The sequence below is a fragment of the Paroedura picta genome, chromosome 16, assembly GCF_049243985.1.
Source record: "Paroedura picta isolate Pp20150507F chromosome 16, Ppicta_v3.0, whole genome shotgun sequence".
Taxonomy (NCBI): Eukaryota; Metazoa; Chordata; class Lepidosauria; order Squamata; family Gekkonidae; genus Paroedura; species Paroedura picta.
In genome coordinates this window covers 26,891,810-26,918,418 of record NC_135384.1, presented here as the reverse complement: position 1 = coordinate 26,918,418, position 26,609 = coordinate 26,891,810, and the positions used below count along the sequence as shown (strand labels likewise).

The 26,609-nt window shown below is 48.8% G+C and overlaps 1 protein-coding gene across 4 annotated transcripts; it reads left to right on the top strand.

The window, feature by feature from the left end:
- Window positions 1-1,668: 1,668 nt before the first annotated feature.
- On the top strand, window positions 1,669-25,735 carry WIPF2 (WAS/WASL interacting protein family member 2). 4 transcript variants are annotated; one of them, XM_077312959.1, is made up of 9 exons: window positions 1,680-1,763; window positions 9,808-10,009; window positions 12,761-12,875; window positions 13,758-13,890; window positions 14,648-14,764; window positions 15,789-16,457; window positions 17,172-17,381; window positions 18,019-18,120; window positions 19,871-25,735. In XM_077312959.1, the coding sequence occupies exons 3-9, from the start codon at window positions 12,819-12,821 to the stop codon at window positions 19,909-19,911; spliced, it is 1,329 nt and encodes a 442-aa protein (XP_077169074.1). In that variant the 5' UTR covers window positions 1,680-1,763; window positions 9,808-10,009; window positions 12,761-12,818; the 3' UTR covers window positions 19,912-25,735. The 4 variants fall into 4 exon arrangements, with proteins under 4 accessions (XP_077169073.1, XP_077169074.1, XP_077169075.1 ...); XM_077312960.1 differs by lacking the exon at window positions 1,680-1,763 and adding an exon at window positions 2,001-2,232; XM_077312958.1 differs by lacking the exon at window positions 9,808-10,009 and having other exon boundaries at window positions 1,669-1,763.
- The last annotated feature ends 874 nt before the right edge of the window (window positions 25,736-26,609 follow it).

Here is a 26,609-nt window from a genome sequence, read left to right as displayed (position 1 = left end):
GAGTGGCATACATGGTTCTACTTTCTCTGGTTTATCCTCTCAAAAACCCTGAAGGCTAGGCTAAGAGCAACTGACTGGTCCAAGGTCACCCACGAAGCTTTATGGCGGTCCTCGGCATCATTTAATTACAGTTTTAGGCTACCCTTCGTCCTGTCCATAGATTGCCAGAGTTCAAAATGACAGTCACGTGCTGTCGCTCTGCATTCCGTTCTTTCTCAAACAGGAAATTCTGGGTGTTGTCTTGCCTAAGGCACCCTGGCTGCTGTAATTGTATGTAATATAATGACTTATTATTTGGAAGCAATAGAATACGACTCGATAACAATAATTCTGGTTCACAGCTTAAATCCAGAGAGATATCAGGCAATAATGGAAGACTGCTTGTTCTCCAACAAAATGATATTCATTACAACCACCTTGGGCATCATTACAATTCTTCTACATCCTGGATAATCCCACTGTTGAGAAATGCCACAGATGAAACATGTCCTTATATTAAAAAACAACAACATTGTTCTACCTCCAGCCAGCTGAGCATCAAGTGACAATCTCAGTATTATGGCAATAGCTATATTTCTTCTCCTAGGCGGTCTCATTCTCCCATTTCAGCAACTTGAGCTTTGTGTTTGGTTGTTCCCACGTGACACCCTCCACTGGCACACAAATTGGGCATTGGCTTGATGGGAATTCATGAGTCTAGGTAGGGTTGCCAGCCTCCAGGTGGTGACTTGAGATCTCTCAGAATAACAAATGATGTCCAAGGTACAGGGGTTGGATCCCATGGAGAAAAGGGCACCCTGGGGAGATGGGTTGCATGCCATTATACCCCGATGAGGTTTCTCCCCTCGCCAAACTCCGTCCTGCCCTGTCAGCCTCCAAAATTTCCCAACCCAGAGCTGGCCAAGCCCACATAGAAGGGAGAGTGACTGAATGACAGGGAATACCCCTCACCCGCTCCCCGTGCATTGCTCTAGTGAAAAGGAAACGAGGACCCAGCGCCTTAAAATGCATGGCGCGGACTCTCTGTTGCAAATGCGAATGGACGCACAACAAACCACCTGGAACATCACAACCCCCAACGTGGGGAGGCATTTTGCATTAATAGGACCTATAGTGCATATTCTAAGAAATGCAAGATACAAAGGGGCTTTGTTTAAAAATATTTTTCAAAAAACACCTCCCCCCCCCCCCAAACAAGCTGTTACGGATTAAACAAAACGTGGGTAACTACTAATCGAGAGTTGTTCTAGCGCTCTATGAACCACCACTCCCATGAATCATTGCGAAAGAGCTTGAATGACGTCACTAGTAGGCTAGCTCGGGCTCTGGTGATGTTTTTACGAGGCGCGTCCGCTGATTGGCGCTGTTTTGATGACGACACCAGGCCGTAGTAATCCGCCCGGGGCCGTAGGGGGCGCTCCTAGCCCGCTGTGGCCGCCAAAGCCTTACCGAAAGTTCTCCGCCAATTTATTTTCAAAAGTGACGCAACAAAACACAAGAAAGCCGCTTCAGAGTCCTTCCCAATATGGCCGCCGCTTCCCGACCCCCCTATTGGCCCAGAGCCCTCTCAACATGGCCGCCGCGCCGTGACCTTCTTTCAATGGCCGCCGACCCCGTTCGCAAACCGTGCCGGAAGGGGGTGTGGTCGAGGCACGCATGCGCGTTGGCCCTGGGGGTGCGCCTGGCCGCCATTTTGTGCGGCCGCCGGGAGGGCGCGCGGTTGTTTCCGGGTTGGAGGGCCCGGAGGAGCGTCACGGCTGCGGGTAAGCGACGGAGGCGCCCGGCTTCACCCACCCGTAGGCCGGAGGGGGCTGGGCCTTTCTGCTCCTGCGTAGGCCCTGGTTCTGATGGAGAAAGGGTTAAGGGGTTGACCTTTGACCTGCGCCCCAGTGGAGGTTAGGGGTCAAGGGAGGGAGGGCGGGGTTAGTGGGACACCTGGGGGGGAGGGGGTCCAGGGGTGGGGGGCAGAGGGGTCCTCCCTGGGGCAAGGGGGCGGGCCAGCAGTTGCCTGGACCCCAAATTCCCTGGAGCAGGAGAACAGGATGCAGTTTGGACAAGGCCTTGCAGACCAGACCAGGTTTGCTCAAGGATTGGGCTCTCCTGGGCACGCCATGCCCTGGGGTGGAAGTAGGCAGGGTGGGAGAGGAGCTGGACACGCAGCAGAAGGGCTGGCCCACTCGAGGCTGCTTGGGAGCCAGGGATCTCAGCAATGCTGCTCGTTCCTGTGGCCAGGTTTGTTGGCCCGGTGTCTAGGGGATTTGCTTTCTGCTCAGAACTGGCATGCAAGAAGTGTCGTAGGACATCTGGGGGGGGGGGATGTGGCTGTGGCTGCTTGGTCAATAAAAACCCAACAACACCTAAGAGGCACCCTGTTGGATCAGGCCGGTGGCCCGTCTAGTCCAGGATCCTGCTTTAAGGAGGGGCTTTTCCAAGGTTTCCCAACCAAGTTTTTGTGAAGCCCTAGGGTTTCTTAAGGACCCTGAAAGGCTTTCCCAAATGGGTGGAATTAATTGTGTGTGTGTGTGTGTGTGTGTATGACATTTATTGGATGATATGACCATATGTGGTCATGATGACCCCCCCCCCAATAGCCAATGGTGGGCTTGACAATGGGAGGGGCCCTGGGTGGATGTGTACACAGCTATGCTTCCGAGCCACTTTCTAAATGGTAAAAAAGTTGAGAAGGACTCGGCTATTCACTGCCTTACAGAGCTAGCTGTCTTTGGGATTCAGACGTTTGCTGTCTCTGAACATGAAGGTTTCCTTTGGTTGTGCTGGCTGGCTGCTAATGCACCTTCACTTGCCCTCTCTGCAGGTGGAGGTGAAGCTTCCCTCAGTTCTTTCTTTTCTGCTCTAGCATTTGCTCATGTTTACTCACTAAACATGCCTTTCTTGAAACTCGGGAGTGGAGGGCGGAGAGTGGAAGTCTCCTTAGTTAAAAGGGGTACATCAAGACAGCTTGGAAGCGGCCCGCTTGAATACTAGCTTGCTTCACTTTACACCTGTTCCTTGCCTTCTTTTCCTTGGGCAACACTGCTCTCTTGCAGGCCCTGGTTTCTGGCAGACAGGCTTCAGTGTGGAGCCCCAGGCGGCCTTAATGGGGAGAGTGGCTGATTTGGACTTGGTTTCAGACCAGCTTCGATCTTGTCAAGAAGCCTTAGGGAGATCGGTTTCTCAGCCTCTGTTTCCTCATTAGCCTTATGGACATAACCGGTTGTGCAGAGCACTCTGCATTTGAAAAGCGGCATGTGAACACTACTGCCGTACTCCTTGCTGCGATGCTCTTAACTCCCATCTTTTTTCAATGTATAGCTGTTATGGGGCCTCTGTAAGGATTTAGAAAACAAGGGTGCCCTAGCATCTGTAAGGAATGAATTTAGCTTCGTAAGAGTTATAAGGAGGCTCTTCTCGATACCTTGATTGGGCCCTGCTTCACGAAGTATACCTAGTTGCTAAAGCTCTGCTTTCCTGTCCCTGCTTGAGTGCCTCTTGGCTTTGCTGCCAGTTCTGGAATAGCAAGCCTGTGTTTTTAAACTCCGGCCAGTATGTTGCTTTGCCCCCGGCTTGTCCTTTCCCAGTCCCAGATTCTAATAAAGTTGTTGTACAGAGACCTCCTTTGACCTCTGGCCATTCATTGGCCATGAGAAGGTAGTCAAGCGTCATTTTGGCAGTTCTCCAGAACTTGAACCGTGAATGGCAGCTGTCTTTGTTCCAGACCGAAGCCAGTGTAATAGAGCGTGAGTCTGGGAGACCGAGGTTCGAATCCCTCCTGCAAGTTGGGTCCTCTGAACCTGCCTCACAGAGTCCCAGTGAGGATGAAACCGTGGAGAGGGGAATACTGGTTGGAAATAAAGGGAGAAATTAGGCTAGGAATGGCAGAGTATAAATGAAGTGCATCAATGGAAACACACCAGCAGGAATAATTCAAATAATAATTTAAATAAGTAGCAAATATTTAACTGGCTGGTATGAATGCACGAGTAAAATTGGCCTCATTTTTCGCTTTGCTACATATCCAAATTGACCTCTTATTTGAGGGATGGAAATTTTTCACATGGTAACCTTGAACAATTTTAGTTCTGTGATATTACAGCAGTTTAGCCAGTCTTGCAGGCCTTGGCAAATTTTCTTTGGCTTTAGAAGCCAGACTCATTTTTTTCAGTTTTCAGAGCTTTGTGGATTAATATATTCTACTAACTGCTACCACAAAACTTAAGCCAAGTTTATCATTTCTTTTAATGGAAGTGTTCTCTTTATATAAAAGATAGCCTGGTTATCTTCCCCACAATGAAAAGGTAACCCCTCATCCTAACCTAATTTTATCCCTTATTTCTGACCCTTCCATTCTTGCTTTTATAAACTCAGTTCAATTGAATATTGAAGCCAGTTTAGGGAGCAGGTGGTAAAGAAATGTCTTTCTCCACCACTTTTGAATGAGGTTAGGTTAATGCACTTGGGTTCTTATGGCCCACAACAGAACATATTCTAAAATGAAACAATAATCGTATTGCCCGAAGGAGTCTCAAAGTGGTTTACAATCGCCTTCCCTACTTCTCCCCACAACAGACACCCTGTGAGATAGGTGAGGCTGAGAGAGCTCTGACAGGATTGCTCTGTGAGAACAGCGCTATTAGGGCTGTGATGAGCCCAAGGTCACCCAGATGGCTGCCTGTGGAGGAATGGGGAATCATACCCAGCTCGCCAAATGAGAACCCACCACTCCTAACCACAACACCACGCTGACTCTCCTGTTGTAGTTCAAGTGAAATTTAAATGACCCAGTGATATAGGTCAGAGTTTATTAGGCAGGTCCTAAACTCCAATTTGTCACCAAGCAAAATGGGAGACTCATAAGAAAGGAATGAATGTGGCTGTTTTCTCTTGCCTTAGTCACACAGGAACCAATCAGAAGAATAATTGACAGCGTCAAATTCTGAATATCCAGTTTGCCCGTCATCTGTCCAGCTGTTTTCCTGTGGGTAGCTATGTGGAGAGTCCAAGAAGATTAAAGTGTTTGCTATCTGGGAATCCTTTGCAGAACCTAACCGAAGTATCAAGAGAGCCAGTTTGGTGTAGTGGTTAGGAGTGCGGACTTCTAATCTGGCATGCTGGGCTGGGTGACCGTGGGCTAGTCACAGCACTGATAAAGCTGTTCTGACCAAGCAGTGATATCAGGGCTCTCTCAGCCTCCTCTCCCTCACAGGGTGTCTGTAAGTCGCTTTGAGCCTCCTTCGGGTAGAGAAAAGCAGCATATAAGAACTGATTTTTAAAATCTTTCTATCAGGCTTATGCTGATGAGGATTATGAAGAAGAGTAGATTTTTATACCCTGCTTTTATCCACATTAAGGAATGTCAAAGTGCCTTATAATCTCCTTCCCTCCCTCCCTCTCCCCTCAACAGGCACTTTGTGGGGTAGATGGGACAGAGAAAGTCCTGAGAGAACTGTGAGTGGCCCACGGTCACTCTTGAGGAGGAGTTGGGGAATCAAACCCAGTTCTCCCAAATTAGAGTCAACCTGTCTTAGCCGCTATACCCGACTGGTTCTCCCCCCAACCTAGCGCTGTCCTTTCTTGTAAACGGCTGATGAGATGGATGACAACCAAAGGAAGGGGCATGATTATTAAAGTTTATTTTGAATTTCTTTAATTCTTTACTGCCCTGAGAGCCACAGCTGGATAAAAATACTCTGAATAAATAACATTTCTTCTCGTATGACCCCAAACGTGGGTGTTTGGGTTTCACCCTATTTTAATCTCTAACGATCTCAGAATTAATCAGGCAAAATAGAAGCTGCAAATGGCACATGCATTCAATTTGCATTCTTTAAGCATAGCGTTCGTTATTTTAAGCGCATGATATGGATGGTTGACTTCATTTAAATACTATATTCCTTCCTGGTATGTTGGACTCAGAGGTGAAATATTATAATTAAATAACGGTTAACATGCTTTAAATTCTGATTTTGATTCAGGGAATGCCTGCTCCATAGTTCTGTTAAGCCTGGGAGACAGAGATTGTCTGTCTGATTCCTCTCCCATGTCAAAAAGTCTTCAAATTGATAGCACATCAGTGAAGCTAGTCCAGGACAATGCTTTCTGAGATTAATGTTGCACAGGGGTGCAGTCCAGCATGCAGTTCCCCAACTTGTATTCTGGTGTGGTGCAGTCCTGTGGAGGATCGACAGATCTACTACCGTGTACAGAATTGGAGAATGACACTTCAGAATGTGCATGGAGGAGAGATAATTTTTAAAGTTTCCCTGTGTATAAAAGCTCCTGCAAATAGACAACTGTACACCAGGGAGAAAAGAAAATATCTTGTAGTTTTGAAGGGTTCTTAACACAAGGGGAGCTTAACACATGTGATTCCTGCGCTGGTCTTAAGTGGTGAAGTCCTTTCTACCATCTCATAAGTCAGGAGTGCAGAACTGGTGACCAGGGGCATGTAGAGAATGCATGTGTTAGTTTTGAACACTTTTGTTGATGAGGCTGTTGCAGAAGAAAACAGAACAGCTGAATTCCACGTGGCTTTTCGGCAAGGCACTCCGATACATAAAACAGAAGCCATGCAAGCCAGTGTGGTGTCGTGGTTAAGAACAGCGGCTTGTATTCTGGAAAGCTGGGTTTGATTCCCCACTCCTCTTCCACGCGCAGCCAGCTGGTTGACCTTGGACCAGTCGTGGTCCAGTTAGAGCTGTTCTCAGAGCAGTTCTGTCAGAGCTCTCTCCACCTCACCCACTTTACTGGGTTTCTGCAGGGGGGACAGGAAGAGCAGGCGATTGTAAGCCACTTCGGGACTCCTTTGAGTAGTGAAAAGCAGGGTTTAAGAAACAGCTCTCCTTCTTCTGCTCCTGAATTGTGCATCTGAAAGTGATTGGAGGGAAGGGAGAAAAGGTCTACCCTTTAGTTAGTTAATTTATCCCTGCTTTTCTTCCCTAACGGGGACCCAGAGTGGTTGACACCATTCCCTCCTTTTTACACTTACAACAACAGCGTTGAGGTAGGTTAGGGGAGGGGTGGTCCTCCAGATGTCCATGGACTACAATTCCCATGAGCCCCTGCCAGCAAACGCTGGCAGGGGCTCATGGGAATTGTAGTCCACGAACATCTGGAGGGACCCCTGCTTCCCTTGAGGCATCTCGGAACCCTGGCCTATAGGCCAGCCTTGCAGATGGGCTTGGTGTTCTGTTTATGGCAGGGGGTGGCCAAACGGTGGCCCTCCAGCTGTCCATGAACTACGACTCCCATGAGCCCTTGCCAGCATGCTCATGGGAATTGTAGTCTATGGACATCTAGAGAGCCACCGTTTGGCCACCCCTGGTTTATGGGCCTAGTTTTCATACAGTAGCTATAGCGAAGGATCCGATCGACTTCTTGCCCACCAGATGAGGGACAAGCTGGAAAGTCACTGATGGCTGCAGAATTTCTCATTAGAGTTCGTCTACCTTGCCAGGAGCTATGCCCCTGTTCCTAAACATATGCCCAATTCTGCCCTTTTAAAGATTTTTTTTTCATGCTACAGGCTTTGAGTGGACAATGGAGGTTTTGTTTTTATGCTTGGACGTTTTATAGGGCTTTGGTTTTACAAGCCTCTTCAAGGACAGGGTGTAGAAGGTTATAAATGCATGGTTGGTGGGGGGGGGGGCAGGATGTCTGTCTGCAGTCCGGGTAATAGGACGTCCCATTTCTATGGAGCTTTGAAGTGCTTTATGTACCACCACTGGAAAAGCCTCCCACCTGGTCTCCACCTATCTCTCCTTTGCAAAGGTGGGCATGGAGAGTTAATCTTGTTAGCAGAGGAAGCGCCGTCCCCAATTTGGGCTTCAAAAATGTCATTTAATGCAGCCATCAATGCTGTCATTAGAAAATGCCCCTGTTGTTACGTTGCATTTATCTTGTGGACTGGTTCAAACAGGTCTTTGGCGAGGCAGGGCATGCATTTTTTTTCCCCCTAAATAAATATCTAAGTATCAGGTTGGTGTCAGGAGGACAAGAAATTCTTGCCTCGGCAGCTGAGCGCAAGCCAAACCTCGCATTAGAACGTGCTTGTCGTCATTCTTGCTTCCTGATAACATCCCCGCCTTGCCTGTGTTTCAGGCGGGGCATTGGTGTGGCTGCCACCTCTGTCGCTCACTCTCTGAGCCGTGAAGGGCCTCAAGGCAAGTGGAGCCTCCATTGCACTCCTGCAATATTTATTTATTATATTATGTATGAATATGGTGCTGTGCTAGGTACCGGTGAGGTTGCATCTCCGCTTCCAGTCAATGCGGGTCACGTGGTAGAATCCTGCATTTTCTTTTGGGCTCCATTGAGGGCAGGGGTGGCCAAACTGCGGCTCTCCGGATGTCCATGGACTACAATTCTCATGAGCCCCTGCCAGCTGGGGCTCATGGGAATTGTAGTCCATGGATGCCTGGAGAGCCGCAGTTTGGCCACCCCTGAATGGGGCCTGCATAAGGCCACCCTCATTAGGAAAAGAATTGACAACCTAATAAAGATCGGGTAGAGAGAGATGGGCACCTTGTTCTTCCAATAAGGGCGGTGCTTAGACATGACTCAGTTTGGTTTCCGAGGTGTTAACGAACCGAAGCAGCAGCAAATCCTTTGGAGCAGAGGTAGTCAACCTGTGGTCCTCCAGATGTTCGTGGACTACAATTCCCATGAGCCCCTGCCAGCAACCGCTGGCAGGGGCTCATGGGGATTGTATTCCACGAACATCTGGAGGACCACAGGTTGACTACCCTTGCTCTGGAGAACAAAACAAGATATTCATAGAAAAAGCCCAGTGATTGACAAGAGAGCGTTAAAGAAACAACAAACACCAGCAAAGATATATTAGCGGAGATGAGACATCTAAAACAATCAATTATTTAATTAATTTATTTAGAGGTGTATAGGTATACTGCCCCTCTCGGTATGCTGTCTCAGGCAGGCGGTTTACGTGATTTAAAACACTGTAAAAAATAAGATAATAGCCATGCAATTAAATTGAAATGATAAAATGTACAAAAATTGCAGTTAATAACTATTGCACCAGCCATTATTACTAAATACTATAGTCACACTGGCCCACCAGATGTTAAAGTGGAGGAGTTGAAGGGGGAACAAAGGACAGGGCAGGGGCGGGAGTGAGGGAGGGAGGCCCAAGATTCCTTCGGATGGTTGTCGTTAACCAGCTGGCTTCAACCATAAGCCAGGTGGAAGAGCTCCGTCTTGCAGGCCCTGCGGAACTCAGAGTTGCATTAGATATGTTAAAAATGGAAGAGGTACAGAAAAAAAAATTAAAATGTATAAAACAGGAATTTTGAACATGTGAAGAAACCTGGCAGATATATGGTGTGTTGTCTTAGGAAGCAAAACGGGGAGGGGGAAAGATAACACGTATAGAGAAAGGAGTTCAAATCCCACATGCAGAAAAAGAAATGCAAAGTCAGCCTCGTGCTCAGAGATGGGCTGCGGCTCCCCACAACTTTGGGCCGAGGTTTCTCTCGTCATCTGTTGCCTGATCCCTTGACTGGAGATGCCGGGGACTGAACCTGGGACCTTCTGCGTGCCAGACCTTCTAGCACTGAGCCAGGGCCCCTCCCCGTAGTAGTCTTTAGCAAGAGAGGGAAAACTCCACCCAGCGCCCAGGTTTACTAGCCTGACTTGCCCAAGAGCCTCCTGTTACTCAAGGATTCTGCCCTACCAGGAAGAGTTTCCGTGGCCCGCTTGCCTGATGCGTGTTTCACAGAGCACGCATTGGCCGAGGCCTGCCGAAGCATGTGGCCGCCTCCCTGTGAACCAGTCATTTCCCTTCCTGTTCAGGTGATCCTGCTGATGTCATGGACATTTCAAAGGCAGGGTGGTTTTGCACGCTGGAAAATCCCAGAGCGTGGCTTTGCCCTCCGATGAGAGAGGGAAGGGAAGAGTGCGCTGTTTTCACGCATCGGCGGAGAGGGAGCCCAAACGGTTTATGGTCTTTCGTTGGCAGGACATCTGTTGCTTTTACGGGGAAACTCCCGGCTCGGTAAGCTCTGCTCTTGTTCTAGTTCGTTTCCTTTCCAGGTAGTTGCAAAGACCTGCTTGTTGCCGGGGAGTGCAGAAATCGTGCCTTCCTGTATTCAAGTGGGTGTCTGTGAACGTGGACAAAATGATGCCTTCTCCTTTCCAGATTATTATTATCAATTAAATTTCTATTCCCTCCCCCCTCCCGGCAGACGGAACCAGGGCAGTGTACAAGGTCGTTCCTGTCCAATTCTCATAACATTATTAAAAACGGTTCATTGGTTCAATTAAAACACTTAAGATTGCTATCGGGCAGCAATTAGTTTAGGTACTAGTTCTTACTACTAACTAGCAGCGTCAACAGTCCCAGTTAATGACAGTTCTTGCGGAACTCGAGTGTATCCAGGGGCATCTCTCTGGTAGGGAGGACCCAGGGGCGGGTGATATAGACATGTAAATTAAAAAAATAAATTGTATGCCGTCTACAGTGGAGGGCGGGGCTGGGGGGAGTGACTTGGTTAAGGTAAGCATCAAGCCTTGGTTGTAAATGTTTCTTTAACATTTAAATGGCTCTCAGTTTGATTTGTGTGCCTGCGTGTCATCCCCAAGCTTGGTGTAGTGGTTAGGAGTGCGGACTTCTAATCTGGCGAGCTGGGTTTGATTCCCCACACCCCCCACATGCAGCCAGCTGGGTGACCTTGGGCTCACCACGACACTGATAAAGCTGTTCTGACCGAGCAGGAATCTCAGGGCTCTCTCAGCCTCACCCACCTCACAGGGTGTCTTTGGTGGGGAGAGGAAAGGGAAGGCGATTGGAAGCCGCTTTGAGACTCCTTCAGGTTGAGAAAAGCGGCATCTAAGAACCAACTCTTGTTCTTTTGTTGTCAAGTCATAGATGATCTACAGCAATCCTGGACGCTTTTCAAGTCAAGAGACATTCCTTGGAGGCCTCCCATCTATATCCTAGCCAGGGCGACCTTACTTAGCTTCCAAAGTCAGGCTATGTGGGTCAGGGCACTTATTTTGTTTATTTCCTGCCCCTCCTGGCATTGCCGGCTTGGGATGGCTTCTGACATAATCATTTAAAAAGTGCACAATAAATAAGCTATAAACAATTGTTAGACTTTTAAAACCCTCTTAAACAGTCAACCCTTTGGCTGTATGGACCAGCTCAATAATAATGTCTTGGTTTTCTGGGGAGGGGTTTATATGTAGGGAGCCTGGATGGTGTTTAATCAGTCTAGGTGTTCATTGGCCCCAATCAAATGCCTGGCCAGGGCCCTCAGCTCTTCCGGGAGCTCATTCCACCAGGTTGGGGCCAGGCCTCAGAAGGCCCTGGCTGAGGCCAAATGTACTTCTTTGGGGCCAGAGATCACTAATTTATTCCTATCGGATGATCTTAGGAGTCTTTTGTGTGTGGGGGGGGGGAGTGTAGAATCAGCCAAGTGGACTCTGACCATGTATGCCATAGATTAAGGGGGTTTCTTTCCTTTCAGATCAGGTGCTATGATCTTCTAGGTCAGCGATTGCTAACATGGTCCCCCATGGATTCCATTGGACTTGCTAATGAGTTTCCTGAGGCCCACTTTCCTTATTTCCTAAAGCCAAGAATGCACCATCTCTTTGGAGCAAGAGGTGCTCCAGAAAGCCCCAGGGGGGCATCACCTTTGTGTCTGTCGGCGGCCCTGCCTCCATCATCGGAGGATGCTTGGCTTGCCTCCTCCCCTCATTTTGTGCTCATGCCTAGCGCTTACGGTGGCCGTTTGAAGATAGGTCCCACCCTCTCCCCCTGGGCATCATCTTGTTGCGGTGCCTGTCGCTCGTTCTCAGACTCCTAAAAGTGCCCTGAGGTTTGGTGAGGTTGGGGACCCCAGTTTTAGGAAGACCCACGGAAGCCTGTTGAGAACAGGGGGCTGGAGGTAGGGCAGAAGTTGCCTTCTGTGTCTAGTTTGAGAAAATAGTGCATTAACACCAGATTGTCGATTACCAAAAGTTCAACTCTTGTTGGTCTTAAAGAGCAGAGGTCACCTGTTCACCTGGGCAGGTGGGGTGCTGTAGCTCTCCATTTAGCACACAGGTATTCAGTCCGGGTGCATTCCGTCCCAACTGGAAGGAGGTCTGACTGGTATACGGAGATGTCATTGGTCTTGTGGGTTTGGACGTCATTCGGCACCAGGGAGTGACTCACCCACAGGTGATACTTCCTGGATCTGCTCAGCTGAAGCCTTTCTGTGGCGTTTCGAGCTACATGTCTGCCAGGCACAATCATACCACGCCCTCCCCACTGGTTAGGGATTTTAAGGGCAGTACTGGCGGTGTCATGCTGGAGAATTTTAATCTAAATCAGATGTTTATTTGTATTTTAACATTCTGTTTGTGCAATTGTACATAGAGGGGATTAAAGAATAAATAAGTTAATCTATAGACAGGATCCTGTACTCGGGATTCTCTCTTGATATAGCAGCCGAGTTGGGAAGAAAGAGAGAGGAGGAGGAGGACTTGATATGGAAACAAACCCCCTTCAGAGGGATTGTTCTAGGGCAGGGGTGGGCAAACTGTGGCCCTCCAGATGTCCATGGACTACAATTCCCATGAGGCCCTGCCACTGGCAGGGGCTCATGGGAATTGTAGTCCATGGGCATCTGGAGGGCCACAGTTTGCCCACCCCTGTTCTAGGGAAATACATTCACTGGCTTCAGACACCGTCCTTTGCTCTGGTGCCTGCTTGTTTCTCTCCCCATTGTGATCGTTCTGCTTCCCTTCTGCCCCACAGGTTTTTATGAGTGACCAAAAGTTCTCTTTACGCTGAGCCAGCAGGGAGCGGGGTGAAGATGCCAATACCTCCTCCGCCTCCGCCTGGACCACCCCCACCCCCTACGTTCAATCAGGTAGGTCCTGGTCCCTCTGCTGTCGCTTATGCGGTGCCCTTCTGTTCAGCGTTGGGCCAGGTGGAGGTCCTCAGCAGAATGGAAGACACGAGTCAATTCCCGGGCCATGTTTTGGCTGGGAAGAGTTGGGTATGCGTCACTTGGAGAAGAGGTGGGCAAGGGGTGATACAATAACTGTGTTTAACTACCTGAAAGGTAGATATGTTGAACAACCATAGAATCATAGAGTTGGAAGGGACCTTTTAGGAGGCGATTGGATGAGTCAGGAGTGTGGGGGGCTGGACTTGATGGCCCTTGGTGGTCTTTTCCAGCTCTGTGTGTGATTCTGACCTCTGCCCCAGATCTGTGAGGGCAAGATAGATGTGGGGGGGGGGCTGGCTGGCAAAGTGGTCTTGAGAGATAAGGAAGGATGGGTTTTAGCTGTGAAAACAGTCGTGTGCATGGCAGGGTAGAATTCTGGGCTCTTTTTGGGGTTACTCTGCTCATCCACCCCTTCCCCGGGAAGACACGAGTTACCTGCCTGTCCTCCTTGCATCCCATCAAGCTGCTTAGCGTGGCGTGCAGGAAGGGCTCCGCTTCCTTTAAAAGGCCACTCTGTCCTGTCGTTCGAGGTTAAGCTCGGATTGTCCCAGCTTCATCAAGAGGCTCGCTTCGCCCGCGATTCCTCTTTCGGCCGGTCCCGAGAAAGCAGGTTCCTTTTCTCAGGGGCTGCCGATAAGCCAGTAGTCCTCATGCCACCAAAGGAAGCCGAGCGAGGAGCGTCCCATTCCCAAGAAGGAGCCTTTGGCTGAAACCGATTTGCTGAGGCCAGAGCTGTTTGCTGTGTGCTTTGCTTCTCTCTGTGTGTGTGTTTCACCTGTCCGTGCCGTCATCTCCCTTCAGGCGAACACAGAGCCGCCGAAATTGAACAGGGATGAGCAGCGAGGGAGGGGAGCCTTGCTGCAAGACATCTGCAAAGGGGCCAAGTTGAAAAAGGTGACCCAGGTCAACGACCGGAGCGCCCCCGTCATAGAGAGTAAGTGTGGGTCGGGGGCAAGAGAATGTTATGCCGTTTCAGAAATCGAAGGTTACTGCTGAGAGAGCTCTGCTCCCATCTTCCCGAGGGTGCTCTTTCTATCCTTTTAGAAGCCCTTTTCCTGTTTGAAATACTCCGCTGATAGGGTTGGGAAGAAGTTCAGAATTCTCAGACAGAAGATGAGATCTAGAGCAGACCTTGTGGCTGATAGAATTGTAGCAGCGTTACAATATGCCAGTCAGTCAGTAACCTTTTAGTGGCATAAAATCGGTATAAGACATATAAAAATAGGGCTTAAAATTTCAACAAAATGATAAAATAGGCCATGGGGTTACATAACCAAACAGATCTTAAAATGATTAAATAAACTATAAAAGATAAAATACAAGGTAGGCGGCATATTATAAAAACATCTTAGTTAAAACTCTGACAACTAAAATGGTTCCCTCTGGGTCTTTGTCAGAGAGCAGAAATTGCAAGGTCATAGATTTACTTACAGAAGGCTTGTTTCCCAGCCAAGCAACAAAGCTGTCATCCCGACACTGCTCATATAAGGGGCAATCTAACAAAATGTGTGAGACAAGGTGCGTTTTGCTGACCCTTGAGATGTGCTTGACTGTGGGCCAGAAGAATTAGGCGGGCCCCTTTGAGGTACATCCTAGAATGTGAGTCCACGTGTTCTACATATTGGAGAGAGGAGTGACTTCAGAGTGTAACTTTTGTGAGGTTTCATAATTGGGGAGTCTTTTTCTTCCAGAATCCAAGGGGTGCGGCGTCGGCTACGGTTCCAGTGCGTCTCCCCTGCAACCCAGAGGGGGTCTTTTCCAAGGTGGTGTCCCCAAGCTTCGGCCTGTAGGAGCAAAGGACAATTCGGGTAATTGGACGATATTCTGCAGAGGCCGGGGGAAGCGGAGCACAAGAAGTTGCTTAGCGTCATGATTTAAAACAGCGGACCCAAATCCTTGAATATAAGAATAGAACAGGAGAACTATTCTGGATAAGATCAGTGGTCCATCTAGTCCATCCTGTTTCACTCAGTGACCAACCGGTTCCTCGGGGCAACCAACAGCAGGGCATAGAGGCCGAGGCCATTCCCTGATGTCATCTCCTGGTCCTGGGACTCAGAGGATTAGTGCCTCCGATGTGGAACTCCTCAGTTACCATGGCCAGTAGCCATTGATAGACTGATCCTCCATGAATCTCCCTAATCCTTTTTTAAAGTTGTGAATTTCTGCGGCCATCACTACATCCTCTGCCAGCAAATTCCACATTTTAATCACTCGCTGTGTAAAGTAGCATTTCCTTTCATCCATCCTGAACCTCTACTGTCCATCAGCTGCATTCTGGTATTTTGGGAGGGGGACAAAAATGTATCTTTGTCAACTCTCTCCATCTCATGCATAGTGTGAGAAACCTCTGTCGTATCCCCTGCCCCTTAGTTGTCTCCTTTCTAAACTGAAAAGTCCCAGATTCTTCCACCTTTCCTCTTGTGGAAGGTGCTCCAACCCCCTCCCCTACCTGCCATTCGAAATTGTTGATACCGTCAAGTGGGCCTTAAATAGGCTGCTTTGTAATTTGGTATTTGGTGCGCTCCACATCCTATTAAGGTGGTTGGCAGCGTTGACACTGGCTCTTAATAGTCCTTGGAGTGACAGGGAAGCAGAGCGTTAGGATGGCCCAAGAAGAGGACGGTGGGGCTTGGGGGGTGCTCTTGATGGCAGAGGGGAGATGACTAGGCTGTGGGGCTGAGGGTGGATGGTGGGTTGCCACCCGGGAAGCTCACGAAGAAGGGAGGCTGGAAGGCTTAACTGCACATCCCAAATACCTGAACTACCCAACATTTCAGCCAGCTGGTTAATTCTGCAAACCATTAATCTTGGTGGTTCTTTCTTTTCCAGTTCTGGACAGCCCCTCTGGGAAGCAGTCTTTACACGTTCCGGGGTCCAGAGCAGCTGCTCCACGCCCCCCAGGGTCCGCGTCCGGCGGCCGTCACCACGATGACAACGAGAGCAGCCGGGCTTCCCCCCCAGAGCTTCCTCGCATGCAGAGACCCTCCCTGCCAGATCTCTCGCAGCCAAACAGTGCCAGCAGCACCGGCATGAAACACAGTTCGTCGGCCCCGCCGCCCCCACCGCCGGGACGCCGCGCCAACGCCCCTCCCGCTCCCCCCTCCATGCACAGCAGCAAAGCACCTTCCTACAACCGCGAGAAGCCATTGCCTCCGACCCCAGGACAGCGGCACCTGGGGGGCCGGGATGGACCTCCAGCTCCTCCGCCCATCAAGCTCCCCCCTTCCCCAGTGAACGTCCGGATGGGACCAAGCAATCCGGGCCAATCTCTGGGGCCCCCTCCGCCCCCTTACCGGCAGCCCCCGGGAGTCCCCAACGGTCCCGCCAGCCCCACCAACGAATTGGCCCCCGAACTCCCACAGAGACACAATTCCTTGCATAGGAAGACCCCGGGGCCCATAAGGGGCATGGCTCCGCCCCCACCCTCTTCAGCCTCCCCTTCTTTGCAAAGCAGCCGGCCACCGCCTCCCGCCCGGGACCCTCCAAGCCGAGGGGCAGGTAAGTGACGAGGACTGGGGGCCGAACTAGAGGGGGTTCTTGGTTTCTTAAAAGAAGGCTCTGTGGTTCGGGATAGTACTCTCGCTGCTTTCCAGGGAACATGGGGAACGTTTTGTGACCGGGGAGGACAGTGCAGCTCCCTGTGTGGGTCCAGTCCCTCAGAACGTACCCTGTATTAAATCCCTCGATCTGCAATTTCAGCAGAAGCTCCCTGAGTACTCTGGCCTTAAAACCCGTCTGTGTTCCTGGGAACGGGTGCGTGTCGGGGTTGGAATGTCTTCTTAGTTTGCAATAGGGTCTTTGCCTTTGAGCCGCCTCAGAACGGGGCACGGGAATGAAACCTCTCGGGATGCGTTGCGTGGAAGATCACCCCTCCCCGCTCCTAATTGCTGCCGGGCCAGAATTGTGGGTTGAGGACCACACTGGTCAAGGGAGGATGTCACCTGCACTGGCTTGGCTGTGCAGGTTTGGAGAGTGTTGTCTCTGCAGCAGCGGCCACTCCATCAAACGGATCCTCACAGCGTGACTGAAGGCAAGCTGCGGCAGCCATTTTGCAGCTGGCTCCGCCTCCTGTAGCAGCCATTTTGTGACTTGTGTGTCAGAATTCTAAAGCTGCCCACAGGCCTAAGTCTTTCCGTGAAACTCTTGACTGGAATTGTGGGGCTCAGGTTCAGTTGAGCAAGCAGACCTAACTCTAAAGGATTTCCCTTGCAGCCCCTCCGCCGCCGCCCCCCCTCATCCGGAATGGCGGCAGAGACGCACCTCCCCCTCCCCCGCCCTACAGAATGCACGGGTCTTCAGATCCCACGAGCCGCGGGAAACCGCCCCCTCCGCCCGCCCGGACGCCCGTTGGGCCGCCGCCTCCCCCTCCCCCCATGAGAAACGGGCACCGGGACTCCATTTCCACCGTCAGGTCTTTCTTGGGTGAGTCAAAGGAGCGTGCAGTTTTGCTTGCGTGGCTTTCGAATTGTCTGGAAGGGGTGCTCTGGGTTGTAAAAAGAACAAAGCCTCTGAGTAGGCATTTGAGTTCAGTGGAGGCTGAGGAAATGCTGGTGTTGACTGGGCCAGAGACATTTTATTCCGGGGTGACTGTGATACTTTTTAAATAACCTTTAGAGATACTAATTGTCAACAATTATTTCCACTGATTTATTTTTAAAGGGCAGAACTCGTTTTTTAACATTGTAGATTGTCTTACGTAAATGTTTTCCTGCCATGCATTTTGAGTGAAACCTTCTCTTAGAAAACATTTCAGTCATTCTAAAAGAGAAGGCTTCATAGGAGGGTTTTTTTTTAGTGTCCTCTAAAATAGCGATCCCCAACCTGTGCCTTTACATCTGTGTAAATGTGGATTAAAAAAAAAAATTGCACAGAATGCTTAGGTTGATAGCTGCTTACACAAGGAGGCACTGCATGTATGTATTTGGAATGTGTCTTTGTGTGTGTGTGAGTGTGTGTACGCACGCATGTCTCCCACCCTGCTCCTGAAACATCAGAACCCAGTAAATGCAATACAAAAATAATTAGAACAGAGAAAGCAAATGGTTTTCTCTTCCTACAGATGACTTTGAATCCAAATACTCCTTCCACCCAGTCGAAGATTTCCCAGCCCCGGAAGAGTTCAAGCACTTCCAGAGGGTTTATCCCAGCAAAACGAACAGAGGTGAGTGCTGGTTAAGGTCAGCTCTTGTTCTATTTAGTTCTGATGGGCAACAGAAGCCATCTAAGTTGTTTAGCACCCTGTTGAAGAATCGGTGTCAGGGAGCGATAAGCCACCTCCTGGTTGCTAGCCCATAGGTGGCCAAACTGTGGTTCTCCAGATGTCCATGGACTACAATTACCATCAGCCCCTGCCAGCAGGTTATCCCCTGCCCCTGATAGCCCAAAATGTGCATCCTCACGCAGCATTCATATTGGGCTGTCTTTCTCACGTTTTCCCAAATTTGGGGTGCTTTGGCAAGGAAGAGGGAGGAAGGTAGGGGGAAGAAAAGACCATTCAGGATACTAGAGTTGGGAGGGGAGGGGAGGCAAGGGCACAGGGATGCAATAAAGGATTTGTGGGAAGAAGCTGTCAAATGCAGAAAAGCTTCACCGTGGACAGACCTGCCTGAGAGGAACAGCAGCCTTCATAGGACAGAAGGACTTAAATTAGGGTTGTCAGCCTCCAGGTGGGACGGAGAAAGCAACCTGTTGGGGCCAGGAAAGAAGCGGATGAAGCTGAGAAACAGACAAGGCACTGCTGTAGAAAAAGTATCGATTTTAATTCCAGTGAGATTATGTTAGAATGCAGACCGGTTATTGACACGTTTCTGTCTGCTTCCTCAGAGACATACTTACGAAAGCAAGATGTGGTTTACAAACAAGAAAATTGCAATAACAATAACAGAAATGTTACATAAAAAGCCTCCTTAACAAAATATATCATTGTTTACTTACGTAATCCTGACAACTTTGTCAGTTAGCACTCTTTAAGTTCTCAGTGAAAAATATCTTTGTGACTGATTTCAAGAAACCAACTCCATAAATGCCGCCTTATAGTAAGGATGCTGACCAAAAAGTTCCAATGAAGTTTAAATTCAGGAAGAGTCAAGCAGATATCATATGGGGGGGCCGAATAACAGTGGAGCACATGTGATATCAGGTCTCCTGGGGAAAATGGCTGTGTCACAGAGTGAACTCCATTGCATTTTGTACTGTCATGGGGTCCTTCCTCTCCCCAAACTCCACCCTCACTGGGCTCCACCCTCCAAATCTCCAGTTATTTCCCAACCCGGAGCTGGTGACTATCACTAAGGTCTTTTGGGGCAGGGGTAGTCAAACTGCGGCCCTCCAGATGACTATGGACTACAATTCCCAGGAGCCCTTGCCAGATGTCCTTGCCATGGACTACCCCTGATTTGGGTTTTTAAAAATCTGTCTGTTTAACTTGTCTAGCATTAACTTGGTCTGCATCTGGCATTGGCTGAGAATGGCATTCTGCTTCTGGGGGCCTGGTCACTCACGTATAGCCCTAATAGGTCCACAGAACTTCTTATGTTTTTTGGTTAGTAGATGTATCGCACGCCTCTTAATCTTGTCTTTTGTTTTATATTTTTAACAGCTTTATTAGTTTTATTGCTTTTATGGCTCATTTTATCCGTGTAAAATAGTCAACGGGCAGTTAATGCTTCTAAATGTTGGCTTTTATGGTGGAGAAGTTTTAAGTTTTATGGTTGATGCATTTTTAACCTTTTAATGTATTCCCTTCCCTTTACAAACTGCTATTGTATAGTAGTGCTTCTAAAATTTTGGTCTAAATGACCATAAATAAATAAAAATGAAAATGCTTGGGGGGCCTGACCGGAAATGACCCCGTGGAATGTGGCCCCCGGTGGCTCACTTGCGCCCTTAACTACCGTTGTTGTCTTTTTCAGCAACTCGTGGGGCCCCGCCTCTGCCTCCCATTCCCAGGTGAAAAGCAGCAGCTGGGCATCGTCGTGTGGTGCCAAAACAAAACGGACCTGTTTTCCCCTCCCCTCGGATTCTCCTCCTCCTCCTCCCCGAGAAACCTGCATGATCAACACAGCCCCGCAGTTCATTTTGGTTTCCTTCCCTCCGTGACCTTCGCAAGAACCGAGCAAATCTCACCATCTCTCGCCTCCACCTGTGCATTTCACACCCGGAGTTATAATGGACGTCGTGGTCCCGACAGCTGGGTGAGAGCTCTCCTCTGCAGATCTGAGTTGGTTCCCTTTGCTTTTTCCCACTGCTCACGTTATGTAGAAGTTCATGGACTGTGGCTGCTGGAGAACAGGGGCACGAGGGAGCGTTTCCCAGGAAAACGAGCCAAACGTAGTTTTGGAACTGTGGGCCAGGTTGGGGTGAGGACTCCTAGACTTATGGGGGTTTAATTTTTGCTTGCGGTGGGAAAAAAGGAAATGGGCTGTGAAACTGGGTGAAAGGGGAGTTTCTCGTTGAATTTCCAAGAGGTGCAGCATTTAAACCCAGTATAATACGTTAAGAGCTGAATGCTCCAAATCGGACACTACAGAGGCTGACACTACATAACTTTACTAACTTGTTAAACTGTATAACTTGAAACAGAGAGGCTAGGAAAGGAGGGGTGTCTCCCGCGTGCGGCTGGAGCAAAGTCCAGATAAGGGAAGTGGCTGAAACAGCAAGAGAAATTCGGGGTCTGCAGCATCGTTGTGTTTGCTGTATTCTGCCTTGGCTGGCAGGCTTGGAAAAACTTCCATTTTCCTCCTTCAGTTACCGCTCCTTCTCCCAATGGCTTTGGGTATCCATGTTCAGATCCCATGCTCTGGCAGTCTTGCGGAGCATATGGAAGGCCGGCGTTTCACCTGAGAACAGAGTACTGGGCCTGCAGCCCGTTCCCTGCCATGCATCTAGTTTGTTAATCAAAACCCGGATGAGAGCCACCCTTAGAAGCACCAGAGGCAGCAGCAAGCAGGTTGCTAGAGTGTAGTAGCAGGTACGGGTCCAGATTCTGCGGTAGCAAAAGGGGACTCTAGGGCCAGAACCACTGAAGGGGCACTTGAGTGGCCTGCTCGGCCACCTCCTCAGAAGATCACAGGCCTGATGTGGCCCTCTGTTGGTGCAGGCAACCATTGCAGGGGGCAAGCTTACCTGTGTCTTGAAACACCCCCCCCCAACAAATATGCACACACCTGCTAGCTCCCCTTTGTGCAGAGGGGCGGACGGACATGACTCGGGGATTTTTGTGACGCATCGAAAGATGGTCAGATTAAGAAGTCTTTTGCTCACTACCTTTGCCCCCAGGTAGGGTTCGGTTATTTTTTAAAAAATGGTTTCTTGGGGGAGACAGGTGTGGTGTGGTATGTGTTTTTTGGGGGGTTTGTTTTTGTCTGTTATGACACTTGCCCAGGTGTTGGAGGGAGAACATGTTGTTCCACCTAGTGTAGGGGTGACCAAACTGTGGTCTCCAGATGCCCATAGACTACAATTCCAGTTGGCAGGGGCTCATGGGAATTGTAGTCGATGGACATCTGGAGAGCCACAGTTTGGTCACCCCTGCACTAGGTGGACACCTTACAGCACTGCTGTGCTGCTTCCCCACTTAAGCTGTTCTCAGTCCCAGGAGGTGTGTGCCAGTGGCAGGCTATGCCTGCAGTTGTCAATGCAATAATTTGCAGTATGGAAAGCAGCCCTGTTGGGGACCATTCCTCTCCTCCGCTTGAGCCCTCCCAAGTCTCTAAGCATGCAGAGCATGCTGGGAAAAATCACCGCTTGACTGTTTTCCATCACCCGATCCAGGCTAGCGTCCCGTAAAGCCAGGCTCGGTGAGGAAATGGAATTCTTTCCTTTCCGACACCACCTCATTCGGACTCTCTGCAGATAATTACGCGGCACCAGACCTCGCTTGCTGGTTGGTGGAGGGGGACGGTTTTGCCTTACATGCTACTTATTCCGATCATTGTGTACATTAAGCTGAAATAACTTGGGGGTTGGGGGAATGTGTTGTTATAATCATAAATATTGATCTATTTTGTATGTTGTAAAAAAAAAGTTTGTAATATAGGATCAAGGTGGGCTTCCTGACTGTACACTACAAAAAGCTCTCACCGTCTTTCTTATCTTTTGTTTTTTTCCTTCCTACGATGATGGAAATCTTTTGTCTGCGTTTATGTTTTAACATCCGGGCAGCCCCTCATGTTGAGGGCCAGTGTTCGGTTTGAGGAATTCTTTTTTGTTCGTTTTTTTTTTTTTTCCTTCTGGAGTAAAATTAAATCTCGTCCGGCGTAGCTGCCCGAGACGAGAAATTAAATGCACTGTGCATTTGGGGGACGGTATGTTTTTGATTCTTTTTTTTCTTGTTTAAGAAAGTTACATTCCTTGTAATGTTAGCTTCCTGCAAGTGATTCCTTTGGGAAGCAACTGTGAAGGGAATTTGCTAAACTTGAAACGGCAGTGTAATTAAAACTTAATAAAAGAGGCACGTGTGTGTGAGTGAGTGTGTGTGTGTGTGTGAGAGAGAGAGATTGCTGTTCTGGGCCAAAGCCCTGTTTTGTTTGGCTTCCTCCTTGTTTTCTATAGGCGCTGTGGTTTTTATTGCCCGGGGAAGGCATATTCCGCCTTTCCCGACTGTCCTCAGAAGCTAGGATTTCCTGTCGCTGTAGGTGGTGGTATCCTTTCCCCCAAAAGCTCGGGGCAGATTGATATGGCTTTTGGGGAAAAAAGAAAATCACCCTGATGGCCCCAGCGCAAAGGTGCCTCTCTCTCAATGGTTTCTCCCAGCCTTTGGTCTTTGGTCTTCTGTACATTCTTTCCAGTTCAGTGTGACAAACTGTTGTCCGGCATCGTGATTGGAGACTATAATCCGCCCTTTCGCATTCAGCAGAATCAAAAGCTTTTCCTGGGCCGGACTGCTGCAGAGGAGGAGGGAATGCCATGCCTGAATACTACCCTATCTTTTCTTTTTAATCTGCCTGTACGTATAGATCTGGCAGTGAGAAAGTTCAGCTCAGCATTCTTTCTTACTCTGTTGGGACGTCTAAACGTGATTGTGCTTTTGCATCCTAAAAGCGATGCGGTCCAGCTTGTTTGCTGAGCGTGTGAGCCTCTTGAACAAGAGGGAAAAGGCTAGATGATTTAGCCAGTGAATCTATATTTCTTGGAATCTGCTATTGTGGGAAATGCAAAGAAAGTAACGCAGATTTTTCAGCCTCCTGTCCCTGATTTCTCTCGATGCCCTTACCTCTTAACAGGTCGGGACCCCAGACCATCAGAATAAAACCATGCATTGGAAGGTGTTTGCTAGTCTCAAGGTTGTACATGCCGAGGCTGGCCGCAACATGTTTTGGATGTAAACTCTCGAGGATGACTAGAAACACAAACCAGTGCTGTGTGTGTGTGTGTATGTGCCACAGCTCTGCACAAGCACAGGAAACACTTCTGGGAGAACACCTTTGAAGTAAAAAAGTCTGCAGAACTCAGCCACTAAATGCAGGGGTGGCCAAATGGTGGCTCTCCCCCCCCCCCCCCCCCCCGGTACTAGAAAATTCTGGTTTAGAAAACATAGAAACGGAGGCTTTTCCCCTTTGTTCTGAAGAGATTTCTGAAAATATGTGGGGCAGCGCCTACTGAAAGCATGGGACTCCAGCACAACATCTGGAATAAGGGTTCTGGTGGCCTAGGGCAATTGCTGCTCGTTGTCCTGTAGGTTAATGAAACAGGAGCCCAGTAGCACCCTGAAGACTTTAACGCTGATTATTCCCGCCTGACCCAGTGTGAGGTCCCAGCTCTGTTCTTCAGATACAACCCCCATTGTCACATAAGCTAATTCTGGAATTGCTAAGGACTGTAAAGTGTCACTGGATTTCTATTTTGTCCCGTTTTGATCAACACGGCTACCCTCCTGGGCCTTTTGCACCTTGCCGTGACTCACAAGGAGAAATTATGCAGAGTACGAACAACGTAGATCTGCTCCATAGGCCTAAAATTTAGATACATTTATCATGATGATATTTAGGTTCTCCTGGCTCAGTTCTCTTTATCACAGACCTGTCCAGCCCGGCCCTAACATCTTCCGTTTTCAACCCGAGTGGAAAACTGTGCCAGGAAGCCCAGCTGTTGTGCATCTTGAGGAAGAGTGTGAAGGGGTCTGCGGTTGAGTAGGAAACTGTCTCTGAGCTTTGCTTGCTGTGCCTTAAGCTCCCGGTGGGTTTTCTGATGTCTGCTCAGATTTTTGCATCTTGCAAGCATTTCTTTTTTGTGTTCATGCTTTAAAAATAATTAACTGGAGAAACACTACTGAGAGAATTTCTGTGGTTTTGGAAACCAGCATTTGTGGTTTCTTGCACTCTTCCTGCGTATCGAGTCTGCCCTTGATATACAAGTTGGTCCTTGTGTCCTTCATCTTTTGCCAGTCTTTTGTAGGGCTTCTGAGGAGGGCAGCTGGTCAGATTTACCTGCAAGGGATTCTTGCTTCTGCAAGCATTCTTGCTTTTCAGGCCGTTGGCAGAAAAATATCTGTTTTGTATCTGACATTTTAAATGGGTTGCATAATTTTTATACAGTTTTGTTGCCCCCTTCCACTGCCACCATGTTACCTGATGCAGAGTTGGGGAAAACTCCCTGGGAAATGTTCTTGATTGTGACCTATGGAAGAATTCTTTATCGTTCTTTGGACTTCTTGCCCTTTAAACTGATTGCAGTGCTCCGTGTGTGCAGCTCTCCATTCCATCAATTGGGAGTTGCCCCAACACTCACCTCCCCCTACCGGCTGAACCCCTTTCCCTGAAGTTTTTCTCTAAAGGGATTTCTGAAGAGCATCATCAGGTCTTATTGCAGAGTGCTGTCCTGAAGGTGCAAGAGGCGGAAAGGATTTCTGGTGGCTCTTCACTCACAAGCTTGGGGGGGTCTCCAACCTTTTGTGAGCTTGCAAGAATCTTTGGACTCCTCACCCAGCACGGTGGGACCGGCCACAAGGTGGCTGCCATGGCTTAATTTCCATGCAGCTCTTTGTGCTCTGGTGGCAGGTGCCACATTTTAACAAGTTTGTGTGTGTGGCTGAATCAACAGTAATCCAGTCAGAAGCTTTGCAGGGAGACAGTGCCACCTAGGCCTTCCTACTCCCTTAAAAACACTTGGTGGATTCCAGAAAGTGTTGGCGGGTTGGTGACCCTTGTGCTTGGAGGTCTTTAGCTAAGAGATGGTGAGTCGTGAATCACAAAGCAAGCCTTCCAATATAGCAGGGGTGGCCAAGCTGTGGCTCTCCAGATGTCCATGGATTACAATTCCCACTGGCAGGAGTCATGGGAATTGTAGTCCATGGGCCTCTGGAGAGACACAGTTTGGCCACCTTCTGCGTAAGTTCTGCCGGCTCTACAGCATTGAGCAGAAGGTTGGTGGGCTCCCCTGGTAATCTCTTTGCCCTTCCTCTTCATATGACTAAATCAACATGATATTTTTAATCCAAACCCCACATTCCTTTTTTTTTTCTTTTAAAGATACTACTTCTCTTCAGTGCGTTACTGTGTAGAGATGAGGGTTTTTAATGTGAGAAGGGGTCCTATCTGCTGATGAGGGCTTTTAAGAAGAGGGGGTGGGCTGGAGAACTGGAAGGAAGGGACCTCATTCTTACCTCCATCCCGTCAGTGCTGTACGGTGCCTCTTTCCTTTTGACTGTTTTCACTAATTTGCAACACACTGTACCTGACCCACGGTAAGTGGTGCTGTCTGTACTAAAACTGTAACTGCATCTGCTCAGGCAGAAACTGAGTCTGTGTCCACAATCTAATAAATTAATCAAATACCAAGCAGCGTTTGTATAATTGATTCAGTTTGCGTGTGTCTTGTCGATAGGAAGTGGACAGAGCCTGCCTTATTTGTGCAAGTGGTTGACACTTTAGAAGAATATTAAGAAAAGGAAAAAGAAATTTTAAAAAACCCCGTTCGCCAGAAATCATGATCGTTCCATAACAAAGCCCATTCTGAACAATGTCTGTGAATTTCAGCCTTTAAATGCTGAGGAGTAACATTTGTACAACTTACTGAATTAGTACAAAGTTGGTATCACTGTCACTAGAGTCACTCATTGTTCTACTGCAGGGGTGGCCAAACTGACTTTCCAGATGTCCATGGACTACAATTTCCAGCAGCTGGCAGGGACTCATGGGAGTTGTAGTCCATGGACATCTAGAAAGCCACAGCTATGCCACCAGTATTCGGCTATGACCTTAAGGCATTTTCCTTAGACCCTGATTTTTTTTCTCTTTTTTTAAATCTCCCAGCCCAGATTTGATTGTGTTACATTTAGGTTGTTTTAAAAAGCTGCATACGTTTTTGGCTATCAATAAACAGTGGAGATTCCATATACATTTTGTCAAGACCAAACAAAATGACAGAACTTGCGTGCAATTTTATGCAGAATGATTGAACAAGCTTGCTGAAATCGGCCAATTCCGTGCAGGCTAGCTTTAAGCGGGCATTACGTAGGGTTGCCAACTCGGGGAAATACCTGGAGGCTTTGGGAGTGGATCCGGTATTGGGGGAATTTGGGGCGAGGAGGGGACCACAGTCCGAGTATGATGCTGTGGAGTCCATCCTCCATTTTCTCCAGTGGAACTGTCGTCTATAATGCTCAGGAATCCCCAGTTCTAACCTGGAGGTTGGCATCCCTAGCAGCACGTG